At 49.8% G+C, this 23,974-nt stretch overlaps 1 protein-coding gene and 1 non-coding gene across 2 annotated transcripts in view; both read left to right on the forward strand.

Moving 5' to 3' along the window:
• The first annotated feature begins 272 nt into the window (after positions 1–272).
• FGD2 (FYVE, RhoGEF and PH domain containing 2) overlaps positions 273–23,974 on the forward strand; it is a 45,460-nt gene continuing 21,758 nt past the window's right edge. The window contains exons 1-6 of the mRNA XM_038749320.1: positions 273–418; positions 10,594–10,918; positions 11,270–11,350; positions 15,245–15,393; positions 19,098–19,254; positions 22,905–23,043. Coding sequence (XP_038605248.1) covers positions 348–418; positions 10,594–10,918; positions 11,270–11,350; positions 15,245–15,393; positions 19,098–19,254; positions 22,905–23,043 — 922 coding nt within the window. The 5' untranslated portion in view covers positions 273–347. The remainder of the gene's footprint in view (positions 419–10,593; positions 10,919–11,269; positions 11,351–15,244; positions 15,394–19,097; positions 19,255–22,904; positions 23,044–23,974) is intronic.
• Positions 5,990–6,100, forward strand: LOC119931254. Its single transcript, XR_005452104.1, has one exon. It is a non-coding gene; the product is annotated as a small nucleolar RNA SNORA57 (small nucleolar RNA).

Below are 23,974 nucleotides of genomic sequence, written 5' to 3' on the forward strand. Positions count from 1 at the left end.
CAGTTTCCCCTGATTTGGAGAGCCGGTTTCCGATACCCACCGGGCCCGGACAAGGATCCCGGAGCAATGAAGCGGGCTGCCAGGGCTTTCCCCTCTGCTGCCGGGGCTGCCCCGACCCCCCTCACCTTCCTCCCTCCCAAAAGGAGCAAATGGCAGCTCCCTCCACCTCAGAAGTGGGAGCCCAGCTGGAACTACTTCCTCTTCCTCGGAGCGAGGTCGAGTCAGGGACTCTGGAGCCGCCTCTTCAGGGAGAAGGATCCTCGGCGCTGACCCTCAGGCTGGGAGTCCCCCTCTTCCCTGGTAGCCGGGCGCAGGGAAGGGGGAAGCCCTGAACCATCACCCCCAGGATGGAAGAGGAAGAGGAGGGAAATGCCTGGAGAAGTGTGGTCAACCTGGTAGCTGTGTTTGAAGATGGCAGGTATGGGGGATGGAGGAGGCTGGCAGCTGGACAGCATGCTTGGGACGCTGGGTCAGCGCCCCAAGAGCCTGGGGAATTTGGGGAGAGGTCATTGCAGGAAGCCGTCAGCCACTCTACCTCCCTACCTTGATGAGCCACCCCATCCCGGGTTTGTCCCTCTCTCTCGGTCCCATCCTCCTGGAATGCCGAGGGTCAATCAATCAATCAATCAGTTGTATTGATTGAGCGCTTACTGTGTGCAGAGCACTGGACTAAGCGCTTGGGAAGTCCAAGTTGGCAACATATAGGGACAGTCAATCAATCAATTAATCAATCGTATTGATTGAGCGCTTACTGTGTGCAGAGCACTGGACTAAGCGCTTGGGAAGTCCAAGTTGGCAACGTATAGAGACGGTCCCTACCCAACAGTGGGCTCACAGTCTAAAAGGGGGAGACAGAGAACAAAACCAAACATACTAACAAAATAAAATAAATAGAATAGATATGTAGAAGTAAAATAAATAAATAAATAGAGTAATAAATCTGTACAAACATATATACATATATATAGGTGCTGTGGGGAAGGGAAGGAGGTAAGATGGGGGGTGATAGGGAGGGGGAGGAGGGGAGAGGAAGGAAGGGGCTCAGTGTGGGAAGGCCTCCTGGAGGAGGTGAGCTCTCAGTGGGGCCTTGAAGGGAGGAAGAGAGCTAGCTTGGCAGATGTTGGGAGGGAGGGCATCCCAGGCCCGGGGGAGGACGGGGGCCGGGGGTTGATGGCAGGACAGGCGAGAACGAGGCCCGGTGAGGAGATTAGCGGCAGAGGAGCGGAGGGTGCGGGCTGGGCTGGAGAAGGAGAGAAGGGAGGGGAGGTAGGGGGGGGCGAGGGGATGGATGGACAGCCTTGAAGCCCAGGGTGAGGAGTTTCTGCCTGACGCGCAGATTGATTGGTAGCCACTGGAGATTTTTGAGGGTCCTCAACCATCCCCCTCCTACCAGGCCACATGAAGCGAGAGGTGCCTATCGTTGGGTCCCGAGCCTCCCCGCCATCCCGAGACCACCCCCAAAGCCTAGGGAGGCAGGAGGCTGAGGGGGTCTCGGGCTGTGGCTCATGGCATCCCTGAGCTGAAACTGCTCTCCGATCCCATTCTTATGCTTCACTCTGCCAACTCGCTGTTCCCCTCGCGTCCTGTCCATCTCTCCCTCCCCCTGCAGCCTCCAGGTAACAGTGGGCAGGGCCTGGCGATGGGCAGGTGGGTCAGGGGTGACTCCCCTCTTTTACGCTGTGGGCAGGGATTGTGCCTGTTCATTGATGATGATGATGGTCCGTCTCTCTATGTTGCCAACTTGGACTTCCCAAGCGCTTAGTACAGTGTTCTGCACACTGTAAGCGCTCAATAAATACGATGGAATGAATGAATGAACAAGTGCTGTATATATGTATATATGTTTGTACGTTTTTATTACTCTTTATTTTATTTGTACATATTTATTCTATTTATTTTATTTTGTTAATATGTTTGGTTTTGTCATCTGTCTCCCCCTTCTAGACTGTGAGCCCGCTGTTGGGTAGGGACCGTCTCTCTATGTTGCCAACTTGGACTTCCCAAGCGCTTAGTACAGTGCTCTGCACACGGTAAGCGCTCAATAAATACGATGGAATGAATGAATGAACAAGTGCTGTATATATGTATATATGTTTGTACGTTTTTATTACTCTTTATTTTATTTGTACATATTTATTCTATTTATTTTATTTTGTTAATATGCTTTGTTTTGTCATCTGTCTCCCCCTTCTAGACCGCGAGCCCACTGTTGGGTAGAGACCATCTCTATATGTTGCCAACTTGGACTTCCCAAGCGCTTAGTCCAGTGCTCTGCACACAGTCAGCGCTCAATAAATACGACTGAATGAATGAATGAATGGTATTTGTTAATGCGAAGCACTGTTCTAAGCGCCGGGGGGATGCAAGGTGATCAGCTTATCCCGTGTGGGGCTCACAGACTTCATCCCCATTTTACAGATGAGGCCCAGAGAAGTGAAGTGACTTGCCCGTAGTCACACAGCTGACAAGTGGCGGAGCTGGGATTAGAACCCGTGACCTCTGACTCCCAAGCCCGGGCTCTTTCCACTGAGCCACTATGCTTCTCCATCTTTTATTGTTACATTTTGCTCTCCCAAGCGCTTAGTACAGTTCTCGGCACACAGTAAGTGCTCAATAAATACGATTGACTGACTGACTGATTGACTGACCCTCCCTGGCAGTTGTCGAGACGCAGCTACAGAGACCCCGGCCCCTATTTGATCCCCTCCATCCCTTTCACGCACATTGGTCTGACCCCATCCCACCTCACTGGGAAGGTGACAGGCCCTGGGAGTCCAAAGCACTGGGTTCTAATTCCGGCCCCGCCACTTGTCCTCTGGTTGACCTCGGGCAAGTCACTTCCCTTCTCTGTGCCTCAGTTCCCTCATCTGGAAAATGGGGGTTAAGACTGTGAGCCCCTCACGGCACAGGGACTGTATCCAACTCGACTGGCTTGTTTCCACCCCACCGCTCGGCACAGTGCCTGGCACACAGTAGCAGCGTGGCTCGGTGGAAAGAGCACGGGCTTTGGAGTCAGAGGTCATGGGTTCGAATCCCGACTCTGCCACAAGTCTGCTGTGTGACCCAAGTTACTTCACTTCTCTGAGCCTCAGTGACTTCATCTGTAAAATGGGGATGAAGACTGTGAGCCCCCCGTGGGACAACCTGATCACCTTGTATCCCCCCCAGCGCTTAGAACATAATAAGCGCTTAACAAATGCCATTATTATTATTAATATTATTATTATAGTAAGCGCTTAACAGCTCAACAGAGAAGCAGCGTGGCTCAGTGGAAAGAGCACGGGCTCTGGAGTCAGAGGTCATGGGTTCGAATCCCGGCTCCACCACAAGTCTGCTTTGTGACCTTGGGCAAGTCACTTAACTTCTCTGAGCCTCAGTTACCTCATCTGTAAAAATGGGGATTAAGACTGTGAGCCCCACGTGGGACAACTTGATCACATTGTATCCCTCCCAGCGCTTAGAACAGTGCTTTGCACATAGTAAGTGTTTAACAAATACCATTATTATTATTGACAACTACCATCGTTATCATTACTATTATTATTATTATAACAGAATTTCAGGGGGTCTAAGGCAGGCACACAGGAAGAAGTTGTAAGTAGTTGCTGAGTTGGTTCCCAGGGGACATCCTGCCCGTGTCCTTCCGTCATTCCCCGACCATGGTGATCCGTTCCCGGGTCCCTGTGGAAGCGGGAGCCACTTCCCATCACAGAAGCTGCCGTAGAGGGAGGCTGGAGGCGGGAAAGAAAAATTCCAGACGAAAATGAGTCCAGGGCCGTGTCCGAACCAGCAGAAAACCAGACCTGCCACTCGAATTTATCCTGTCTGTCTCTCTCCTAGTCCACTTTTTGTGCCCTGAGGACCGGATCTGGGTTTTCTCCTTGCCACGGAGAGGGAGCTCAAACTAGAGTATTTATTGTGTGCCTCCTGGGGACAGAGGACTGTACTAATTATTTATTTTGTTAATATGCTTGGTTTTGTTGTCTGTCTCCCCCTTCTAGACTGTGAGCCCACTGTTGGGTAGGGACTGTCTCTATATGTTGCCAACTTGTACTTCCCAAGTGCTTAGTACAGTGCTCTGCACACAGTAAGCGCTCAATAAATGCGATTGATTGATTGATTGATTGTTGAAGGCACATCTCCTCCAAGAGGCCCTCCCTGACTTAGCCCTTTCATTCATTCATCCAAATGTATTTACTGATTGCTTATTGTGTGCAGAGCACTGTACTAAGCACTTGGAAGAGTACAATATAACAATAAGCAGACACATTCTCTGCCCACAATGAGCTTACAGTCCAAAGTCCTCTTTTCCTTTTCTCCCACTCCCCTCTGCATCGCCCTGACTTGCTCCATTTAGTCATCCCCCCCAACAAGTCCCCTAATCAATCGTATTTATTGAGTGCTTACTGTGTGCAAAGCACTGTACTAAGCGCTTGGGAAGTACAAGTTGGCAACATATAGAGACAGTCCCTACCCAACAGTGGGCTCACAGTCTTATCTGTAATTTATTTATTTATATTAATGTCTGTCTCCCCCTCTAGACTGTAAACTCGGTGTGGGCAGGGAATGTGCCCGCTGTATTGTTACATTGTTCTCTCTCAAGCGCGTAGTGTAGTGCTCTGCACACAGTAAGCGCTCAATAAATGCGATTAATAATAATAGCATTTGTTAAGCACTTACTGTGTGCCAAGCACTGTTCTAAGCGCTGAGGGAGATACAAGGTTGTCCCACATAGGGCTCACAGTCTTTATCCCCATTTTACAGATGAGGTAACTGAGGCACAGAGAAGTTAGGTGACTTGCCCAAGGTCACACAGCTGACAAGCGGCAGCGCCGATTGGCTGACGGACTGACCCAGGTGCCTGGACGGTGGAGAGGCTCGGCTGGCACGGCCCGGGCAGCCGGTGGTGGTGGGGAGGAAGTTCGGAGGCCCGCATCTCGGGGACAGCGGGCATCACGGGTCCCCGGGGGGGATGAGAAGCAGCGTGGCTCAGTGGAAAGAGCCGGGCTTTGGAGTCAGAGGTCATGGGTTCGAATTCCGACTCCACCAATTTCCAGCTGTGTGACTGTGGGCAAGTCAATGAACTTCTCTGGGCCTCAGTGACCTCATCTGTAAAATGGGGATTAAGACTGTGAGCCCTATGTGGGACAACTTGATCACCTTGCAACCCACCCAGAGTTTAGAACCGTGATTTGCACATAGTAAGCGCTTAATAAATGCCACTATTATTATTATTATTATTATTATTATTATTATTATCCTGGCTCACCTGCCCGGCTGCTCCGCTCTGAGCCGGACCTGGGCCTGGGCTTTGACAAACAAGAGGAAACAGCAGCTCGTTCGGGACTTTCAGGGGGAAGTGCAGAAGTCAGACGGAGAATGAGAAACCAAATGGGGAACGGAAACCAAATGAGCCAGGACAGAACTGCCGGACTTGTGGCCTAGTGGGTAGAGCACGGGCCTGGAAGTGAGAAAGACCTGGGTTCTCACCCTGGCTCCTCCTCTTGGGCGCTGTGTGACCTTGGGCAAGTCAGTTAACTTCTCTGTGCCTCAGTTACCACACCAATCAGCGAATGGTATTTATTGAGCGCTTCCTGTATGCAGAACACCGTACTAAGTGGGAGAGTAGAATATAGCAGAGTTGGTAGACTTGTTTCCTGCCCACAACGAGAAGCAGCGTGGCTCAGTGGAAAGAGCCCGGGCTTTGGAGTCAGAGGCCATGGGTTCAAATCCCGACTCCCTCACACGTCAGCTGTGTGACTTTGGGCATGTCACTTCACTTCTCTGGGCCTCAGTTACCTCATCTGTAAAATGGGGATGAAGACTGTGAGCCCCAAGTGGGTCAACCTGATCACCTTGCGTCCTCCCCAGCGCTTAAAACAGTGCTTTGCACATAGTAAGTGCTTAATAAATGCCATTATAAAAAAACAAGCTTACGGTCTAGAGGGGGATCATCTTACTTCATCTAAAGCGGGGATAAAGATTGTCAGCCCCTCGTGTGGCATGGACTGGGTCCAACTTAATGAGGGGCTCCAGCCTCATGTCTTCGGTGCCAGTGGTTGCCCATCTGCCGGTTCTATCCTCACTCGTTGGGACAAAAAAATACGTACAAATATGTACATATTTACTACTCTATTTTACTTGTACATATTTATTCTATTTATTTTATTTTGTTAATATTCGTTCTGACGATTTGGACACCTGTCTCCATGTTCTGCTTTGTTGTCTGTCTCCCCCTTTTAGACTGTGAGCCTGCTGTTGGGTAGGGACCGTCTCTATATGTTGCCGACTTGTACTTCCCAAGCACTTAGTACAGTGCTCTGCACATTGTAAGCGCTCAATAAGTACGATGGAACAAATGAACGACAGAACTTGTATCTACTCCCCACGTCTTCCTCCCTTCAAGGCCCTACTGAGAGCTCACCTCCTCCAGGAGGCCTTCCCAGGCTGAGCCCCCTCTTTCCTCTCCCCGTCCTTCCCCTCTCCATCCCCCCCGCCTTACCTCCTTCCCTTCCCCACAGCACCTGTATATATGTATATATGTTTGCACGGATTTATTACTCTATTTATTTTACTTGTACATATCTGTTCTATTTATTTTATTTTGTTAATATCTTTTGTTCTGTTCTCTGTCTCCCCCTTCTAGACTGTGAGCCCACTGTTGGGTAGGGACCGTCTCTAGATGTTGCCAACTTGGACTTCCCAGGTGCTTAGTACAGTGCTCTGCACACAGTAGGTGCTCAATAAATATGATTGATTGATTACTCCAGTGCTTAGTACAGTGCCTGGCACATAGTAAGCGTTTAACAAATGCTAGTTTTTAAAAAAATCAAACGAACGATTGAGGGTCCGTCCTTACCCAGACTAGCCCCTCGCCCTCGACTCCGAGGACCGGCTGGGAGAGGACCGGTGGAGTGGATGAGAGGGACTGTGGTCACTTCAAAAAGGAAAAGTGGCAGTGGGGTCCCCATTTTAGGTCCCTGCCGAGGGTTTCCACTTCAGGGGTCGGGGATGGGGGGTGGTCCTTGGCAAGGGTCTCTGCTGAGGCGGGCCCCCTTAAGGATTCCCACTGGAGGCCCCCAATCAATCAATCAATCAATCAATGGCATTTATTGAGCATTTACTGTGTGCAGAGCACCGTACTCAGCACTTGGGAGAGGACAATACAAAAACATAACAGAGCTGGTAGGCACGTTCCCTGTCAATCAATCAATCAATCAATCGTATTTATTGAGCGCTTACTGTGTGCAGAGCACTGTACTAAGTGCTTGGGAAGTACAAGTTGGCAACATATAGAGACGGTCCCTACCCAACAGTGGGCTCACAGTCTGTCCACAGTGAACTTAGAGAGAAGCAGCGTGGCTCAGTGGAAAGAGCCCGGGCTTTGGAGTCAGAGGTCGTGGGTTCAAATCCCAGCTCCGCCAATTGTCAGCTGTGTGACTTTGGGCAAGTCACTTCACTTCTCTGGGCCTCAGTGACCTCATCTGGAAAATGGGGATGAAGACTGTGAGCCCCCCGTGGGACAACCTGATCGCCTTGTAACCTCCCCAGCGCTTAGAACAGTGCTTTGCACATAGTAATTCATTCATTCATATTTATTTAGCGCTTACTGTGTGCAGAGCACTGTACTAAGCGCTTGGGAAGTACAAGTTGGCAATATATAGAGACGGTCCCTACCCAACAGTGGGCTCACAGTCTAGTAAGCACTTAATAAATGCCATTATTATTATCATCATTATTCCCTCTCAGGATCTCCCCTGAAGGTCACTGCTAGGAATCCCCCGAGGACCAGGGCATGCCTAGAGAGAAGCAGCGTGACTCAATGGAAAGAGCCCGGGCTTGGGAGTCAGGGGTCATGGGTTCAAATCCCGGCTCCGCCAACTGTCAGCTGGGTGACCTTGGGCAAGTCACTTCACTTCTCGGTGACCTCATCTGTAAAATGGGGATTAAGACTGTGAGCCCCATGTGGGACAACCTGATCACCGTGTGTCCTCTCCAGTGCTTAGAACAGTGCATTCATTCATTCAATCGTATTTATTGAGCGCTAACTGTGTGCAGAGCACTGGACTAAGCGCTTGGGAAGTACAAGGTGGCAACATAAAAAGAGGGTCCCTACCCAAAAACGGGCTCACAGTCTTCCAGGAGTAGTGGGGGGTCCACAGTGTCGAAGGCAGCTGAGGGGCTGATTAGGTTGGAGTAAAGGCCGTTGGATTTGGTTAAGAAGGAAATCATTGATGACTTTTGAGAGGGTGGTTTCTGTGGAGTGAAGGGGACAGAAGCCAGATTGAAGGAGATCAAGGAGAGAATTGGAGGAGAGGAATTTGAGGCAGCAAGTGTAGGTAACTCCTCAACGAGTTTGGAGAGGAATGATAGGAGGGAGATGGGGTGTTAAGCGGAAGGAGTGAGCGCTTAACAAATGCCGTCATTATTATTATTATTATAGGAGGGCAGCGGGATCTGGGACTAGCCAGAAGGGTCCAGGAGGGCATGTATGCAGGGAGCATGCCAGGCACAGACAGGCTGGGCACACAGGGACCGTGCCCCACCCTGAAGGGACTAGCCAATCATTCATTCCTTCATTCAATCGTATTTACTGAGCGCTTACTGTGTGCAGAGCACTGTAATGGGGCAGGGGTCTTCGTCCCTCCATGTGCAGCCATGGCAGCAACGGTGCCCACTCAGAGGCGGCGAGGCCCGGGCTCCTGAAACAATAGCTGGGACCCCAGACCCAGGGTGAGGACGACGGGATGGGCAGCTGGGGAGTAGCCGAAAGGCCACAGGTCCTGCACGCGTGTCTGTGCATGTGTTGTGCACTGGGGAAGGGAGCAGACGGTGTGTTTGTATGTACAGGCCCACGTGCGCACGTCTGTGTGCATCTGCGGGTTAGCATGTGCATGCACCGGTGGGGGATTTAAGCAGGAAGGTCCGCGTCGTTCAGCAGAAGCAAAACTAAAGCCGCTTTGACACATTTCCAAAGACAGAAGTTCCCTCAGAAAACTGCCCTTGTGGAGTTTTCAGTTTTCAGTTCCTCTGCTCCTCGCTGGCTTCCCGTTCAGGGCTCCCTGCTGAGAGCTCGGGGCTGGAGGGTTAGGGGTCCTCCCCGCTCCGGGCAGCTCACGGTTTGGGTGGGGGAGTGGGTGGGAGTGGGGAGAGGTTGGGGAAGCGGGAGGAAGGGCTGGATGGATGGGGAGGCAGGAGGAAGGAAGGAAGGAAGGGATGGATGGATGGATGGATGGATGGACGGACGGATGGATGAATGGATGGCTGGATGGATGGATGGATGGGGAGCAGGAAGGAAGGATGGATGAGAGATGGGAGAGTGAGGTACTTACTTCCCAAGCGCTTAGTACAGTGCTCTGCACACAGTAAGCACTCAATAAATACGATTGAATGAAGGTAGGGTCACAGGAGGAGAGGAATGAGGGGAGGAGGAGGGAGGGAGGGATGGTTAAGGGGAAGCAGGAGGAAGGAAGGGATGGACAGGGGAGCAGGAAGGAGGGACAGTTGGGGGTGGGAGAGAGACGGAGGGGCGCAGGAATGGAGGATGGATGGGGGAGCAGCAGCCTATAATAATAATAATGATGGTATTTGTTAAGCGCTTACTATGTGCAAAGCACTGTTCTAATCGCTGGGGAGGTTACAAGGTGAGCAGGTTGTCCCACGTAGGGCTCCCAGTCTTCATCCCCATTTACAGATGAGGTAACTGAGGCCCAGAGAAGTGAAGTGACTTGCCCAAAGTCACACAGCTGACGAGTGGCGGAGATGGGATTTTAACCCACGACCTCTGACTCCAAAGCCCGGGCTCTTTCCACTGAGCCCCGCTGCTTCTCTTGATTAGCTTGTGTCTACCCCAGTGCTTAGTACTGCGTCCGCGCTTAACAAATGCCACTAAAAAGAAATACATTTTTAAAATCTATGAAAAAAAGGAGGGACGGGGGGCCGAGGTGGAGACGGGTCTCGACTCAGGTACATCTTGCAGGCAGAAACTCCTCCCCCTGGGCTTCAAGGCTGTCCATCCATCCCCTCGCCCCCTCCTACCTCACCTCCCTTCTCTCCTTCTCCAGCCCAGCCCGCACCCTCTGCTCCTCTGCCGCTAATCTCCTCACCGTGCCTGGTTCTCGCCTGTCCTGCTGTCGACCCCCGGCCCATGTCCTCCCCCGGGCCTGGAATGCCCCCAATCCCTCTGCCCATCCGCCAAGCTAGTTCTCTTCCTCCCTTCAAGGCCCTACTGAGAGCTCACCTCCTCCAGGAGGCCTTCCCACACTGAGCCCCTTCCTTCCTCTCCCCCTCGTCCCCCCCTCCATCCCCCCGCCTTACCTCCTTCCCCTCCCTACAGCACCTGCATATATGTATATATGTTTGTACATATTTATTACTCTATTTATTTTACTTGTACATATCTATCCTATTTATTTTATTTTGTTAGTATGTTTGGTTTTGTTCTCTGTCTCCCCCTTTTAGACTGCGAGCCCACTGCTGGGTAGGGACTGTCTCTATATGTTGCCAATTTGTACTTCCCAAGGGCTTCGTACAGTGCTCTGCACATAGTAAGCGCTCAATAAATACGATTGATGGTGATGATCTTGCCTTCAGAGCCACCCAAGGGGACCGACACCAGGGGCTGGGCGAGACCAACAAGAGGAGGCCGGTCCCCGTGGCGGCTCCGTCCGCCCGCTCTGCAGGACCCCAGAAGCCCCCCGGTGCCCGGGGGCAGCCGCTCGGACCCTCGCCGCCCTCCAAATGCCAGCCGGGCCCCGGGCTGCTGTCGTCCCTGGAGCCGGGGCCCGGCCAGGAGGCTCAGCCCGCTCCGGCTCGCCGGGCCGCAAGCATGCGCTACCTGAGCTCCTTCAAGAGCAACATCTCGGGCAGCGACTGGCGGACCACCCAGAAGCCTGGCAAGGCAGATGGCAAGAAGCAGGTGAGGCCAGGACTTTCCCCTTTTCCCCCTTTCCAAACCGGGGAGGAATCCCGGATGGAGAAGGGGGAGAAGGGACTCAGGGAGAGAGACCGCTCCTCGGCCCAGCTCTTTTGGGGGCCTGGGAACACGAGGGTTTTGTTGGTGATGGGGTGGAGGTGCGGGGAGAGGGGGCATTTTCAGTGGCCGGGCGCGCAGAAGCCTGGAGATTTTAGACTGTAAGCCCACTGTTGGGTAGGGACTGTCTCTATATGTTGCCAATTTGTACTTCCCAAGCGCTTAGTACAGTGCTCTGCACAGAGTAAGCGCTCAAGAAATACGATTGATGATGATGATGATGATCTGTGCCCACAGGAACCAGAAGAGAAGAAGATCGCCCGGGAGCTGCTGGAGACGGAGCAGGCTTACGTGTCCCGCCTGCATCTGCTGGACCAGGCTAGTGTTACTCTTGGTCCCCTCTCTCAATCAATCAATATCAATCAATCGTATTTATTGAGCGCTTACTGGGTGCAGAGCACTGGACTAAGCACTTATAATGATAATGGCATGTATTAAGCACTTACTATGCGCAAAGCACTGTTCTAAGCACTGGGGAGGTTACAAGGTGATCAGGTTGTCCCACGGCGGGCTCACAGTCTTCATATATATATAATATATATAATATATATATAAATAAAAATATTTATTTTATTAGTATGTTTGGTTTTGTTCTCTGTCTCCCCCTTTTAGACTGTGAGCCCACTGCTGGGTAGGGACTGTCTCTATATGTTGCCAACTTGGACTTCCCAAGCGCTTAGTCCAGTGCTCCGCACACAGTAAGCGCTCAATAAATACGATTGATGATGATGATCCCCATTTTACAGATGAGGTCACTGCGGCCCAGAGAAGTGAAGTGACTTGCCCAAAGTCACCCAGCTGACAATTGGCGGAGCCGGAATTTGAACCCACGCCCTCCGACTCCAAAGCCCGTGTCCTTTCCACTGAGCCATGCTGCTTCTCATAATGATGATGGTATTTGTTAAGCGCTTACTATGTGCAAAGCACTGTTCTAAGCGCTGGGGAGGTTACAAGGTGATCAGGTGGCCCCACGGGGGGCTCACAGTTTTAATCCCCATTTTCCAGATGAAGGAACTGAGGCCCAGAGAAGTGAAGTGACTTGCCCAAAGTCACCCAGCTGATAAGTGGCGGGGCCGGGATTTGAACCCATGACCTCTGACTCCCAAGCCCGGGCTCTTTCCACTGAGCCACGCTGCTTCCCCAACCTCATCTCCACCCAAAAGACAGGGAGCCAAACTCATCGAGCTGTTGGCCACAACCTGGGGCTCCTCTGGGGCCTGGGCAGACCCATTCAGACCCTTGAGGCTGCCCTGGGAACAGGTTTTCATTTTGAGCGGGATCGGCGGGGACCATACGTTGCCAACTTGTACTTCCCAAGCGCTTAGTACAGTGCTCTGCACACAGTAAGCGCTCAATAAATACGATTGATTGATTGATTGATTGACCTCCAGGTAAAAACCCCTTAGTGGGCAGAAAAATCACTCTCCCCACCTTCAAAGCCTTATTGAAAGCACATCTGCTCCAAGAAGCGGCAGTGCGGTCTAGTGGAAAGAGCACAGGCCTGGAAATCAGAGGACCTGGGTTCTAATCTCGACTTGGATTTGAACTCTCTATTTGCTCCCCTCTCAGCCCCAAAGCACTTAAGTAAGAATCCGTAATTTACGTATTTATTTATATCAATGTCTGTCTTCCCCTCTAGGCTGTAAGCTTCTTGTGGGCAGGGAATGTGCCTACCAACTCTTGTTATATTGTATTCTCCCAATCAATCAATCATACTTATTCAATCAATCAATCAATCGATCGTATTTATTGAGCGCTTACTGTGTGCAGAGCACTGTACTAAGCGCTTGGGAAGTCCAAGTTGGCAACATATCATCATCATCAATCGTATTTATTGAGCGCTTACTGTGTGCAGAGCACTGTACTAAGCGCTTGGGAAGTCCAAGTTGGCAACATATCATCATCATCAATCGTATTTATTGAGCGCTTACTGTGTGCAGAGCACCGTACTAAGCGCTTGGGAAGTCCAAGTTGGCAACATATCATCATCATCAATCGTATTTATTGAGCACTTACTGTGTGCAGAGCACTGTACTAAGCGCTTGGGAAGTCCAAGTTGGCAACATATCATCATCATCAATCATATTTATTGAGCGCTTACTGTGTGCAGAGCACTGTACTAAGCGCTTGGGAAATCCAAGTTGGCAACATATCATCATCATCAATCGTATTTATTGAGCGCTTACTGTGTGCAGAGCACTGTACTAAGTGCTTGGGAAGTCCAAGTTGGCAACATATCATCATCATCAATCGTATTTATTGAGCGCTTACTGTGTGCAGAGCACTGTACTAAGCGCTTGGGAAGTCCAAGTCGGCAACATAGAGAGACGGTCCCGACCCAACAGCGGGCTCACGGTCTAGAAAGTCCCACACAGTCCCACACTGCGAAAGGCTCACAGTCCCAAGCGCTTAGGACAGTGCAGTGTGATCAATAAATATGATCGATCGATTGATTGGAAGAGCACCAGACTGGGAGCAAGAAGGACTGGATTCTAGTCACGGCTCTGTCACTAAACTGCTGTGTGACCGTGGGCAAGTCATTTAACCTCTTTGGGTCGCAGAGTCCTCCTCCGTAAAAAGGGAACAAGAAACCTGTTCTCCCTTCCCCTTCGATTCTGAGCCATGCAGGACTGGGACTTTGATCTGATTATCTTGGGTCTTTCCACCTAGTAAAATGCCTCTTAAATCAATCAATCAATCAATCAATCATATTTATTGAGCGCTTACTGTGTGCAGAGCACTGTACTAAGCCCTTGGGAAGTCCAAGTTGGCAACATATAGAGACAGTCCCTACCCAACAGTGGGCTTGCAGTCTTAAACGGGGAGACAGAGAACAAAACAAAACATATTAACAAAATAAAATAAAATATGCCAACATTAGATGCCTCAGAGTCCCAGATGTCCCCCACCAGGCTCTCCAGACCCCCCTTGACAGTCTAGTAGGTATTTTTGGTGTCCCCACTGCTACTCTCCTGGCCTTCTGGCCCTCTGTCTGGTCCCTCGAACTCAGCGTCCTCCCTTGGTCTAGACTGTAAGCTCACTGTGGGCAGGAAAATCAATCAATCAATCAATCAATCAATCGTATTTATTGAGCGCTTACTGTGTGCAGAGCACTGGACTAAGCGCTTGGGAAGTCCAAGTTGGCAACATATAGAGACGGTCCCAACCCAACAGTGGGCTCACAGTCTAAACGGGGGAAAGGAAAATGCCTACCAACTCTGTTCTATTGTACTCTCCCAAGCACTCAGTACAGTGCTCAATACATATGATTGATTGGTGTTCATTCATTCATTCAATCGCATTTGTTGAGCGCTTACGGTGCGCAGAGCACTGTACTAAGCGCTTGAGAAGCAGCGTGGCTCAGTGGAAAGAGCCCAGGCTTTGGAGTCAGAGGTCATGGGTTCGAATTCCGGCTCCGCCACTTGTCAGCCGTGTGATTTTGGGCAAGTCACTTCACTTCTCTGAGCCTCAGTTACCTCATCTGTAAAATGGGGATTAAGACTGTGAGCCCCACGTGGGACAACCTGATTCCCCCAGCGCTTAGAACAGTGCTTTGCACATAGTAAGTGCTTAACAAATGCCAACAGTATTATTATTATTATTACAAGTTGGCAACATATAGAGACGGTCCCTACCCAACAGCGGGCTCACAGTCTAGAAGGGGGAGACTTATGGGGTTTTTTTCTGAAAACGCTTTGGCTTCTCTGGGCCTCAGTTCCCTCATCTGGAAAATGGGGGTGAAGACTGTGAGCCCCCCGTGGGACCACCTGAGCACCTCGTAACCTCCCCAGCGCCTAGAACAGCATGTAGCAAGCGCTTAACACAGTCTTCTAGACTCTGAGCCCACTGTTGGGTAGGGACTGTCTCTCTATGTTGCCAACTTGTACTTCCCAAGCGCTTAGTCCAGTGCTCTGCACACAGTAAGCGCTCAATAAATACGATTGATTGATCGATAACACATGCCATCATTATTATTATGCTTATTAATACGATTATTATTATATTATTATCATTATAATTAATTGTACGATTATAATTATAATAATTATTATATTATCATCATTAGTACGATTGATGATATTATTTATTATGTGGCCCCGCCCACCCGCGATCCCTCCCGGGAGACCGGCCCACTTACCAAATCGCCCGTGGGCCCGGCCCATCCATGCTTCCCCCCCTTGGATCCCACCCCCTGACGCTCCTTCTCTCCAGGTGTTCTTCGCAGAGTTGCTCAAGGAAGCCAGGAGCAGCAAGGCCTTCCCAGAGGAAGTGGTCAGACTCATCTTCTCCAACATCTCCTCCATCCACCAGTTTCACTCCCAGTTCTTCCTCCCGGAGCTGCAGAGGCGCATGGAAAACTGGTGGGTCCCAAGAGGCCGGGGGGATTCCCAGCGGGGCCCGACGACGTGGCCTTCTGAAGGAGAGCAGGCCTCGGGTGGCTCCTCTGCCCTCCTTCCTAGACCCTGGGGAAGGAGGGAGACGGGAAGCTCGTTCTGGGCAGGGTATGTGTGTTTATTTTTATATTATAGTCTCCCAAGCGCTTAGTACAGTGCTTTTCCCACGGTAAGAGCTCCATAAATGCGATTGAATGAATGAATAAATGACCGGAGCCATCTCCTAGCTGTCAGCCACCTCTGCCCCCCGCCACCCCCGTGATGGATTAGATTGTTAGATCTAATCATCTAATAGATCGATCTAATAGATCGATTATTAGGTCGATCATTATTAGAGCCATCCCCTAGCCGTCAGCCACCTCTGCGCCCTGCCACCCCCATGATCGATTAGATTGTTAGATCTGATAGTTTAATAGATCGATCTAATAGATCAATCATTATTAGAGCCATCTCCTAGCCGTCAGCCACCTCTGCCCCCCGCCACACCCGTGATCGATTAGATTATTAGATCTAACAATCTAATAGATCAGTCTAATAGATCAATGATTAGATTGATCATTATTAGAGCCATCCCCTAGCTGTCAGCCACCTCTGCCCCCCGCCACCCCCGTGATCAGAGTATTAGATCCAATAATCTAATAGATCGATCTAATAGATCTAATAGATCGATTATTAGATTGACCATTGTTAGAGCCATCTCCTAGCCGCCAGCCACTTCTGCCCCCCCACCACCGTAATTGATTAGATTATTAGATCTAACAATCTAATAGATCGATCTAATAGATCAATTATTAGATCGATCATTATTAGAGCCATCCCCTAGCTGTCAGCCACCTCTGCCCCCCACCACCCCCATGATCGATTAGACTGTTAGATCTAATAATCGAATAGATCGATCTAATAGATCGATTATTAGATTGATCATTATAAGAGCCATCTCCTAGCTGTCAACCACCTCTGCCCCCCACCACCCCCGTGATTGATTAGATTATTAGAACCAATAATCTAATAGATCGATTATTAGATTGATCATTATTAGAGCCATCCCCTAGCTGTCAGCCACCTCTGCCCCCCACCACCCCCATGATCGATTAGACTGTTAGATCTAATAATCGAATAGATCGATCTAATAGATCGATTATTAGATTGATCATTATAAGAGCCATCTCCTAGCCGTCAGCCACCTCTGCCCCCCGCCACCCCCATGATCGATTAGATTGTTAGATCTAATAATATAATAGATTGATCTAATAGACCAATCATTAGATCGATCATTATTAGAGCTATCTCCTAGCCGTCAACCACCTTTGCCCCCCACAATCCCCATGATCGATTAGATTATTAGATTTAATAATCTAATAGATCGATCTAATAGATCGATTATTAGATCGATCATTCTTAGAGCCATCTCCTTTTAGACTGTGAGCCCACTGTTGGGTAGGGACTGTCTCTATATGTTGCCAATTTGTACTTCCCAAGCGCTTAGTACAGTGCTCTGCACACAGTAAGCGCTCAATAAATACAATTGATTGATTGATTGATCTCCTAGCCGTCAGCCACCTCTGCCCCCCGCCACCTCCATGATCGATTAGATTGATAGATCTAATAATCAGATCAATCTAATAGATTGATCATTAGATCGATCATTATTAGAGCCATCTCCTAGCCATCAGCCACCTCTGCCCCCCGCCACCCCCGTGATCGATTAGATTATTAGATCTAATAATCTAATGGATCGATCTAATAGATCAATTATTAGATTGATCATTATAAGAGCCATCTCCTAGCTGTCAGCCACCTCTGCCCCCCGTCACCCCCGTGATTGATTAGATTATTAGATCTAATAATCTAATAGATCGATTATTAGATCGATCATTATTAGAGCCATCTCCTAGCCGCCAGCCACCTCTGCCCCCCGCCACCCCTGTGATCGATTAGATTGTTAGATCTAATCATCTAATAGATCGATCTAATAGTTCGATCATTAGATCTATCATTATTAGAGCCATCTCCTAGCCGTCAGCCACCTCTGCCCCCCGCCACCCCAGTGATCGATTAGATTGTTAGATCTAATAATCTAATAGACCTAATAGATCGATGATTAGAGAAGCAGCGTGGCTCAGTGGAAAGAGCCCGGGCTTTGGAGTCGGAGGTTATGGGTTCAAATCCCTGCTCTGCCAATTGTCAGCTGTGTGACTTTGGGCAAGTCACTTTACTTCTCTGTGCCTGTTCCCTCATCTGTAAAATGGGGATTAAGACTGTGAGCCCCCCGTGGAACAACCTGATCACCTTCTAACCTCCTCAGCACTTAGAACAGTGCTTTGCACATAGTAAGCGCTTAATAAATGCCATCATTATTATTATTATAATTATTTGGAGTCGGAGGTCATGGGTTCAAATCCCGGCTCCACCAATTGTCAGCTGGTGACCTTGGGCAAGCCACTTGACTTCTCTGGGCCTCAGTGACCTCATCGGTAAAATGGGGATGAAGACTCTGAGCCCCCGGAAGGGACAACCTGATAACCTGATCACCTTGTAAACTCCCCAGCACTTAGAACGGTGCTCTGCACATAGTAAGCGCTTAATAAATGCCATCATCATTATTATTATTATTCCCTGGGCCTCAGTGACCTCATCGGTAAAATGGAGGTGAAGACTGTGAGCCCCCCGAAGGGACAACCTGATCACCTTGTAACCTCCCCAGCGCTTAGAACGGTGCTTTGCACATAGTGAGCGCTTAATAAATGCCATTATTATAATTATTATTATTCTCTGGGCCTCAGCGACCTCATCGGTAAAATGGGGGTGAAGACTGTGAGCCCCCCGAAGGGACAACTTGATCACCTTGTAACCTCCCCAGCGCTTAGAACGGTGGTTTGCACATAGTAAGCGCTTAATAAATGCCATCATTATTATTATTCTCTGGGCCTCAGTGACCTCATCGGTAAAATGGAGGCGAAGACTGTGAGCCCCCGGAAGGGACAACCTGATCACCTTGTAACCTCCCCAGCGCTTAGAACGGTGCTCTGCACATAGTAAGCGCTTAATAAATGCCATCATTATTGCTATTATTATTCTCTGGGCCTCAGTGACCTCATTGATAAAATGGAGGTGAAGTCTCCTCCAGGAGGCCTTCCCAGACTGAACCCCTTCCTTCCTCTCCCCCTCGTCCCCTTCTCCATCCCCCCATCTTACCTCCTTCCCTTCCCCACAGCACCTGTATATGTGTCTATGTTTGTACATATTTTTTTTACTCTATTTATTTATTTATTTAATTTATTTGTACATATCTATTCTATTTACTTTATTTTGCTAGTACGTTTGGTTTTGTTCTCTGTCTCCCCCTTTTAGACTGTGAGCCCACTGTTGGGTAGGGACCGTCTCTAGATGTTGCCAATTTGTACTTCCCAAGCGCTTAGTCCAGTGCTCCGCACATAGTAAGCGCTCAATAAATACGATTGATGATGATGATGATGACTGTGAGCCCCCCCGTGGGACCACCTGATCACCTTGTAACCTCCCCAGCGCTTAGAATGGTGCTCTGCACATAGTAAGCGCTTAACAAACGCCATTATTATTTGTGATTTATTATGATGGATGGAGGTCCCTGGGGAGGGAGGGAGATTGGGGTGAGTTGAGTTGGAAACTCCTCTCCGGGGTCTCCGCCGCAGGGACTCCAACCCCCGGATCGGAGACGTCATCCAGAAACTGGGGCCCTTCCTGAAGATGTACAGCGAGTTCGTGAAGAACTTCGACCGGGCCCTGGAGCTGCTGGCCGAGTGGACGGAGAAGTGCCCGCCGTTCCAAGAGCTCATCGCCAACATCCAGGTGGGCCCGGGCCCTGCCCCTATCAATCATTGGCATTGATTGAGCGCTTGGGCTGTGCAGAGCACTCTACTAAGCGCTCATTCATTCCGTCGTACGTCCTGAGCGCTTACTGTGTGCAGAGCACTGTGCTAAGGGCTTGGGAAGTAGAATTCGGCAACACGTTCCCAACAGCGCGGTCTAGAAGCGGGAGACGGACAACAAACACATACCCGACAACGGGGTCGCAGCCTGGAAGCGGGAGACGGACAACAAAACAAGTAGGCAGGTGTCAACGGCATCAAAATAGACACATAGAATCATAGCTGGGTGTACATCATTAGTAAAATAAATAATAATAATAATAATGGCATTTATTAAGCGCTTACGAGGAGCAAAGCATCATCATCATCATCATCAATCGTATTTATTGAGCGCTTACTACGTGCAGAGCACTGTACTAAGCGCTTGGGAAGTACAAATTGGCAACACATAGAGACAGTCCCTACCCAACAGTGGGCTCACAGTCTAAAAGGGGGAGACGGAGAACAAAACCAAACATACCAACAAAATAAAATAAATAGGATAGATATGTACAAATAAATTAAATAAATAAATAGAGTAAAAAAATATGTACAAACATATATACATATATACAGGTGCTGTGGGGAAGGGAGGGAGGTAAGATGGGGGGATGGAGAGGGGGACGAGGGGGAGAGGAAGGAAGGGGCTCAGTCTGGGAAGGCCTCCTGGAGGAGGTGAGCTCTCAGCAGGGCCTTGAAGGGAGGAAGAGAGCTAGCTTGGCTCTGTTAGAACAGCTAAAGCACTGTTCTAAGTGCCGGGGAGGATACAAGGTGATCAGGTTGTCCCACGGGGGGCTCACAGTCATCATCCCCATTTGACAGATGAGGTCACTGAGGCCCAGAGAAGTTGAGTGACTTGCCCATGTGTCATAGAGACCGTGTCCAACCTGTCTTGTATCTACAGTGGTGCCCAGCACAGTGCCTGGCACGCAGAAAGTGCTCAACATATGCCATTAAAAAGGAAGCAAAAAGGAGAGACAGAGTGGAGGGGACAGTGGGGCCTGGGGACTGGGGAGGCCTCAGGGAAGAGCTTTAGAGCTTGAGTCATTGATTGATTCCTTTTTTTTTAATTTTTTTAATGACATTTATTAAGCGCTTACTATGTGCAAAGCACTGTTCTTAGCGCTGGGGAGGTTACAAGGTGATGAGGTTGTCCCACGTGGGGCTCACAGTCTTCATCCCCGTTTTACAGATGAGGGAACTGAGGCCCAGAGAAGTGAATAATAATAATAATGATAATGATAGCATTTATTAAGCGCTATGTGCAAAGCGTTGTTCTAAGCGCTGGGGAGGTTACAAGGTGATGAGGTTGTCCCACGTGGGGCTTACAGTCTTCATCCCCATTTTACAGATGAGGGAACTGAGGCCCAGAGAAGTGAATGATAATAATAATAATGATAGCATTTATTAAGCGCTTACTATGTGCAAGGCACTGTTCTAAGCGCTGGGGAGGTTACAAGGTGATGAGGTTGTCCCACGTGGGGCTCACAGTCTTAATCCCCATTTTACAGGTGAGGGAACTGAGGCCCAGAGAAATTAAGTGACTTGCCCGAAGTCACACAGCTGACAAGTGGAGGAGTTGGGATTTGAACCCATGACCTCTGACTCCAAAGCCCGGGCTCTTTCCACTGAGCCACGCTGCTTCTGCCCAAAGTCACCCAGCTGACAAGTGGTGGAGCCAGGATTTGAACCCGTGACCTCTGACTCCAAAGCCCGGGCTCTTTCCACTGGGCCACACTGTGGACAAATCTATGCAAGTGCTGTGGGGAGGGAAGGGGGTATTCATTCATTCATTCAATCATATTTATTGAGCGCTTACCGTGTACAGAGCACTGGACTAAGCGCTTGGGAAGTACAAGTTGGCAACATATTGAGAAGCAGCATGGGTCAGTGGAAAGAGCCTGGGCTTTGGAGCCAGAGGTCATGGGTTCAAATCCCAGCTCCGCCAATTATCAGCTGCGTGACTTTGGGCAAGTCACTTCACTTCTTTGGGCCTCAGTTCCCTCATCTGTAAAGTGGGGATGAAGACTGTGAGCCCCACGTGGGACAACCTGATCACCTTGTATTCCCCCCTAGTGCTTGGCACATAGTAAGCGCTTCCCGAATACCATTATTATTATTAAGTGGTGGTAGCCCCCCAATCCCAGAGTTGAACCCCTGACCTCATCTGGAAAATGGGGATGAAGACCGTGAGCCCCACGTGGGACAACCTGATCCCCTTGTATTCCCCCCCAGTGCTTGGCACACAGTAAGCGCATCCCAAATACCATCATTATTACTGTGGTAGCCCCCCAATCCCAGAGCTGTCCCCTGACCTCCCCTGAAGACTATGAGCCCCCCACGGGACAACCTGATCACCTTGTAATAATAACAATGACATTTATTAAGCGCTTACTATGTGCAAATCACTGTTCTAAGCGCTGGGGAGGTCACAAGGTGATCAGGTTGTCCCACGTGGGGCTCACAGTCTTAATCCCCATCTTCCAGATGAGGTAACTGAGGTCCAGAGAAGTGATGTGGCCTGCCCAAAGTCACACAGCTGACAGGTGGCGGAGCCGGGATTTGAACCCATGACCTCTGATTCCGAAGCCCGGGCTCTTTCCGCTGACCACGCTGCCTCTCAAGTGCTGTGGGGATGGCACGGGGATGAATAATCGTAATCATAATCATAATAATGGCATTTATTAAGCGCTCACTATGTGCAAAGCACTGGTACAAGGTGATCAGGTTGTCCCACGGCGGGGGGCTCACAGTCTTCATCCCCATTTTACAGGTGAGGGAACTGAGGCCCAGCAAGTCGGGGCGACGCAGAAGGGAGTGGGAGAAGAGGAAAGGGTCCCGGGGCTTAGAACAGCGCTTGGCACATAGTAAGCGCTTAATAAACGCCATCATCATTATTATTATTATAGAGAGGGACGGTCCCTACCTAGCAACACATTCATTCATTCATTCATTCATTCATTCAATAGTATTTATTGAGCGCTTACTGTGTGCAGAGCACTGTACTAAGCGCTTGGGAAGTACAATTTGGCAACATATAGAGACGGTCCCTACCCAACAGTGGGCTCACAGTCTAGAAGGGGGAGACAGAGAACAAAACAAAACATATTAACAGAGTAAAATAAATAGAATAAATATGTACAAGTAAAATAAATAAATAAATATAGTAATAAACACATACAAACATATACATATATAGACAGACAACAAAAGCAAACGTGTAGACGGTTCCTGGGCGCGAGGCCGTCCGTCTGTCGGGGTTGTCTGTCCGTCGGGGTTGTGGGCCGCCGGACAGGGCCATTCTTCCTCCTCCTCCTCCTCCTCTTCCTCCTCGCCCCGGTGCCCATCATCATCATCATCAATCGTATTTATTGAGCGCTTACTGTGTGCAGAGCACTGTACTAAGCGCTTGGGAAGTACAAATTGGCAACATCTAGAGACAGTCCCTACCCAACAGTGGGCTCACAGTCTAAAAGGGGAAGACAGAGAACAAAACCAAACATACTAACAAAATAAAATAAATAGAATAGATATGTACAAGTAAAATAAATAAATAAATAGAGTAATAAATATGTACAAACACATATACAGCAGAGCGAGGCGTCGTCGCAGCTGAGCCTGCAGCATCACATGCTGGAGCCGGTGCAGCGGGTCCCGCGCTACGAGCTGCTGCTCAAGGACTACATCCGAAACCTGGACGCCCACTCGCCCGACCGGGCCCACGCTCAGAGTAGGGGCCGGGGGCTCGGACGGGGTGGATGGGGCCTGTCGGAGGGGGCATTAGTGGGTGCCATGGATGGGCATTCATTCATTCATTCATTCATTCATTCAATCGTATTTATTGAGCGCTTACTGTGTGCAGAGCACTGCACTAAGCGCTTGGGAAGTACAAGTCGGCAACACAGAGAGACGGTCCCTACCTAACAACAGGGCCCATGGGCGATTTTGTAAGTGGGCCGGGCTCGCGGCTGGGTGCGCGTGGCCTTATAATAATAATAATGATGGCATTTATTAAGCGCTTGCTCTGTGCAAAGCATTGTTCTAAGCGCTGGGGAGACTACAAGGTGATCAGGTGGTCCCACGGGGGGCTCACAGTCTTCATCCCCGTTTTCCAGATGAGGGAACTGAGGCCCAGAGAAGCCAGAGCGTTTTCAGAAAAGAACCCCATAAGTCTCCCTCTTCTAGACAGCGAGCCCATTGTTGGGGAGGGACCGTCTCTATATGTTGCCAACTTGGACTTCCCAAGCGCTTAGTCCAGTGCTCTGCACACAGTAAGCGCTCAATAAATGCGATTGAATGAATGAATGAAGTGACTTGCCCAAAGTCACCCAGCTGACAATTGGTGGAGCCGGATTTGAACCCATGACCTCTGACTCCAAAGCCCGGGCTCTTTCCACGCTGGAGGGGCCGTACGTGGGCGTGTCCTGGGTGGGGCCTATTCGAAGCAGCATGGCTCAGTGGAAAGAGCCCGGGCTTAGGAGTCAGAGGTCATGGGTTCGAACCCTGCCTTCACCACATGTCTGCTGTGTGACCTTGGGCAAGTCACTTCACTTCTCTGGGCCTCAGTCCCCTCATCTGTAAAATGGGGATGAAGACTATGAGCTCCACGGGGGGCAGCCTGATCACCTTGTATCCCCCCCAGCGCTTAGAACAGTGCTTTG

The sequence above is a fragment of the Tachyglossus aculeatus genome, chromosome 7 (genome assembly GCF_015852505.1).
Source record: "Tachyglossus aculeatus isolate mTacAcu1 chromosome 7, mTacAcu1.pri, whole genome shotgun sequence".
Classification (NCBI taxonomy): domain Eukaryota; kingdom Metazoa; phylum Chordata; class Mammalia; order Monotremata; family Tachyglossidae; genus Tachyglossus; species Tachyglossus aculeatus.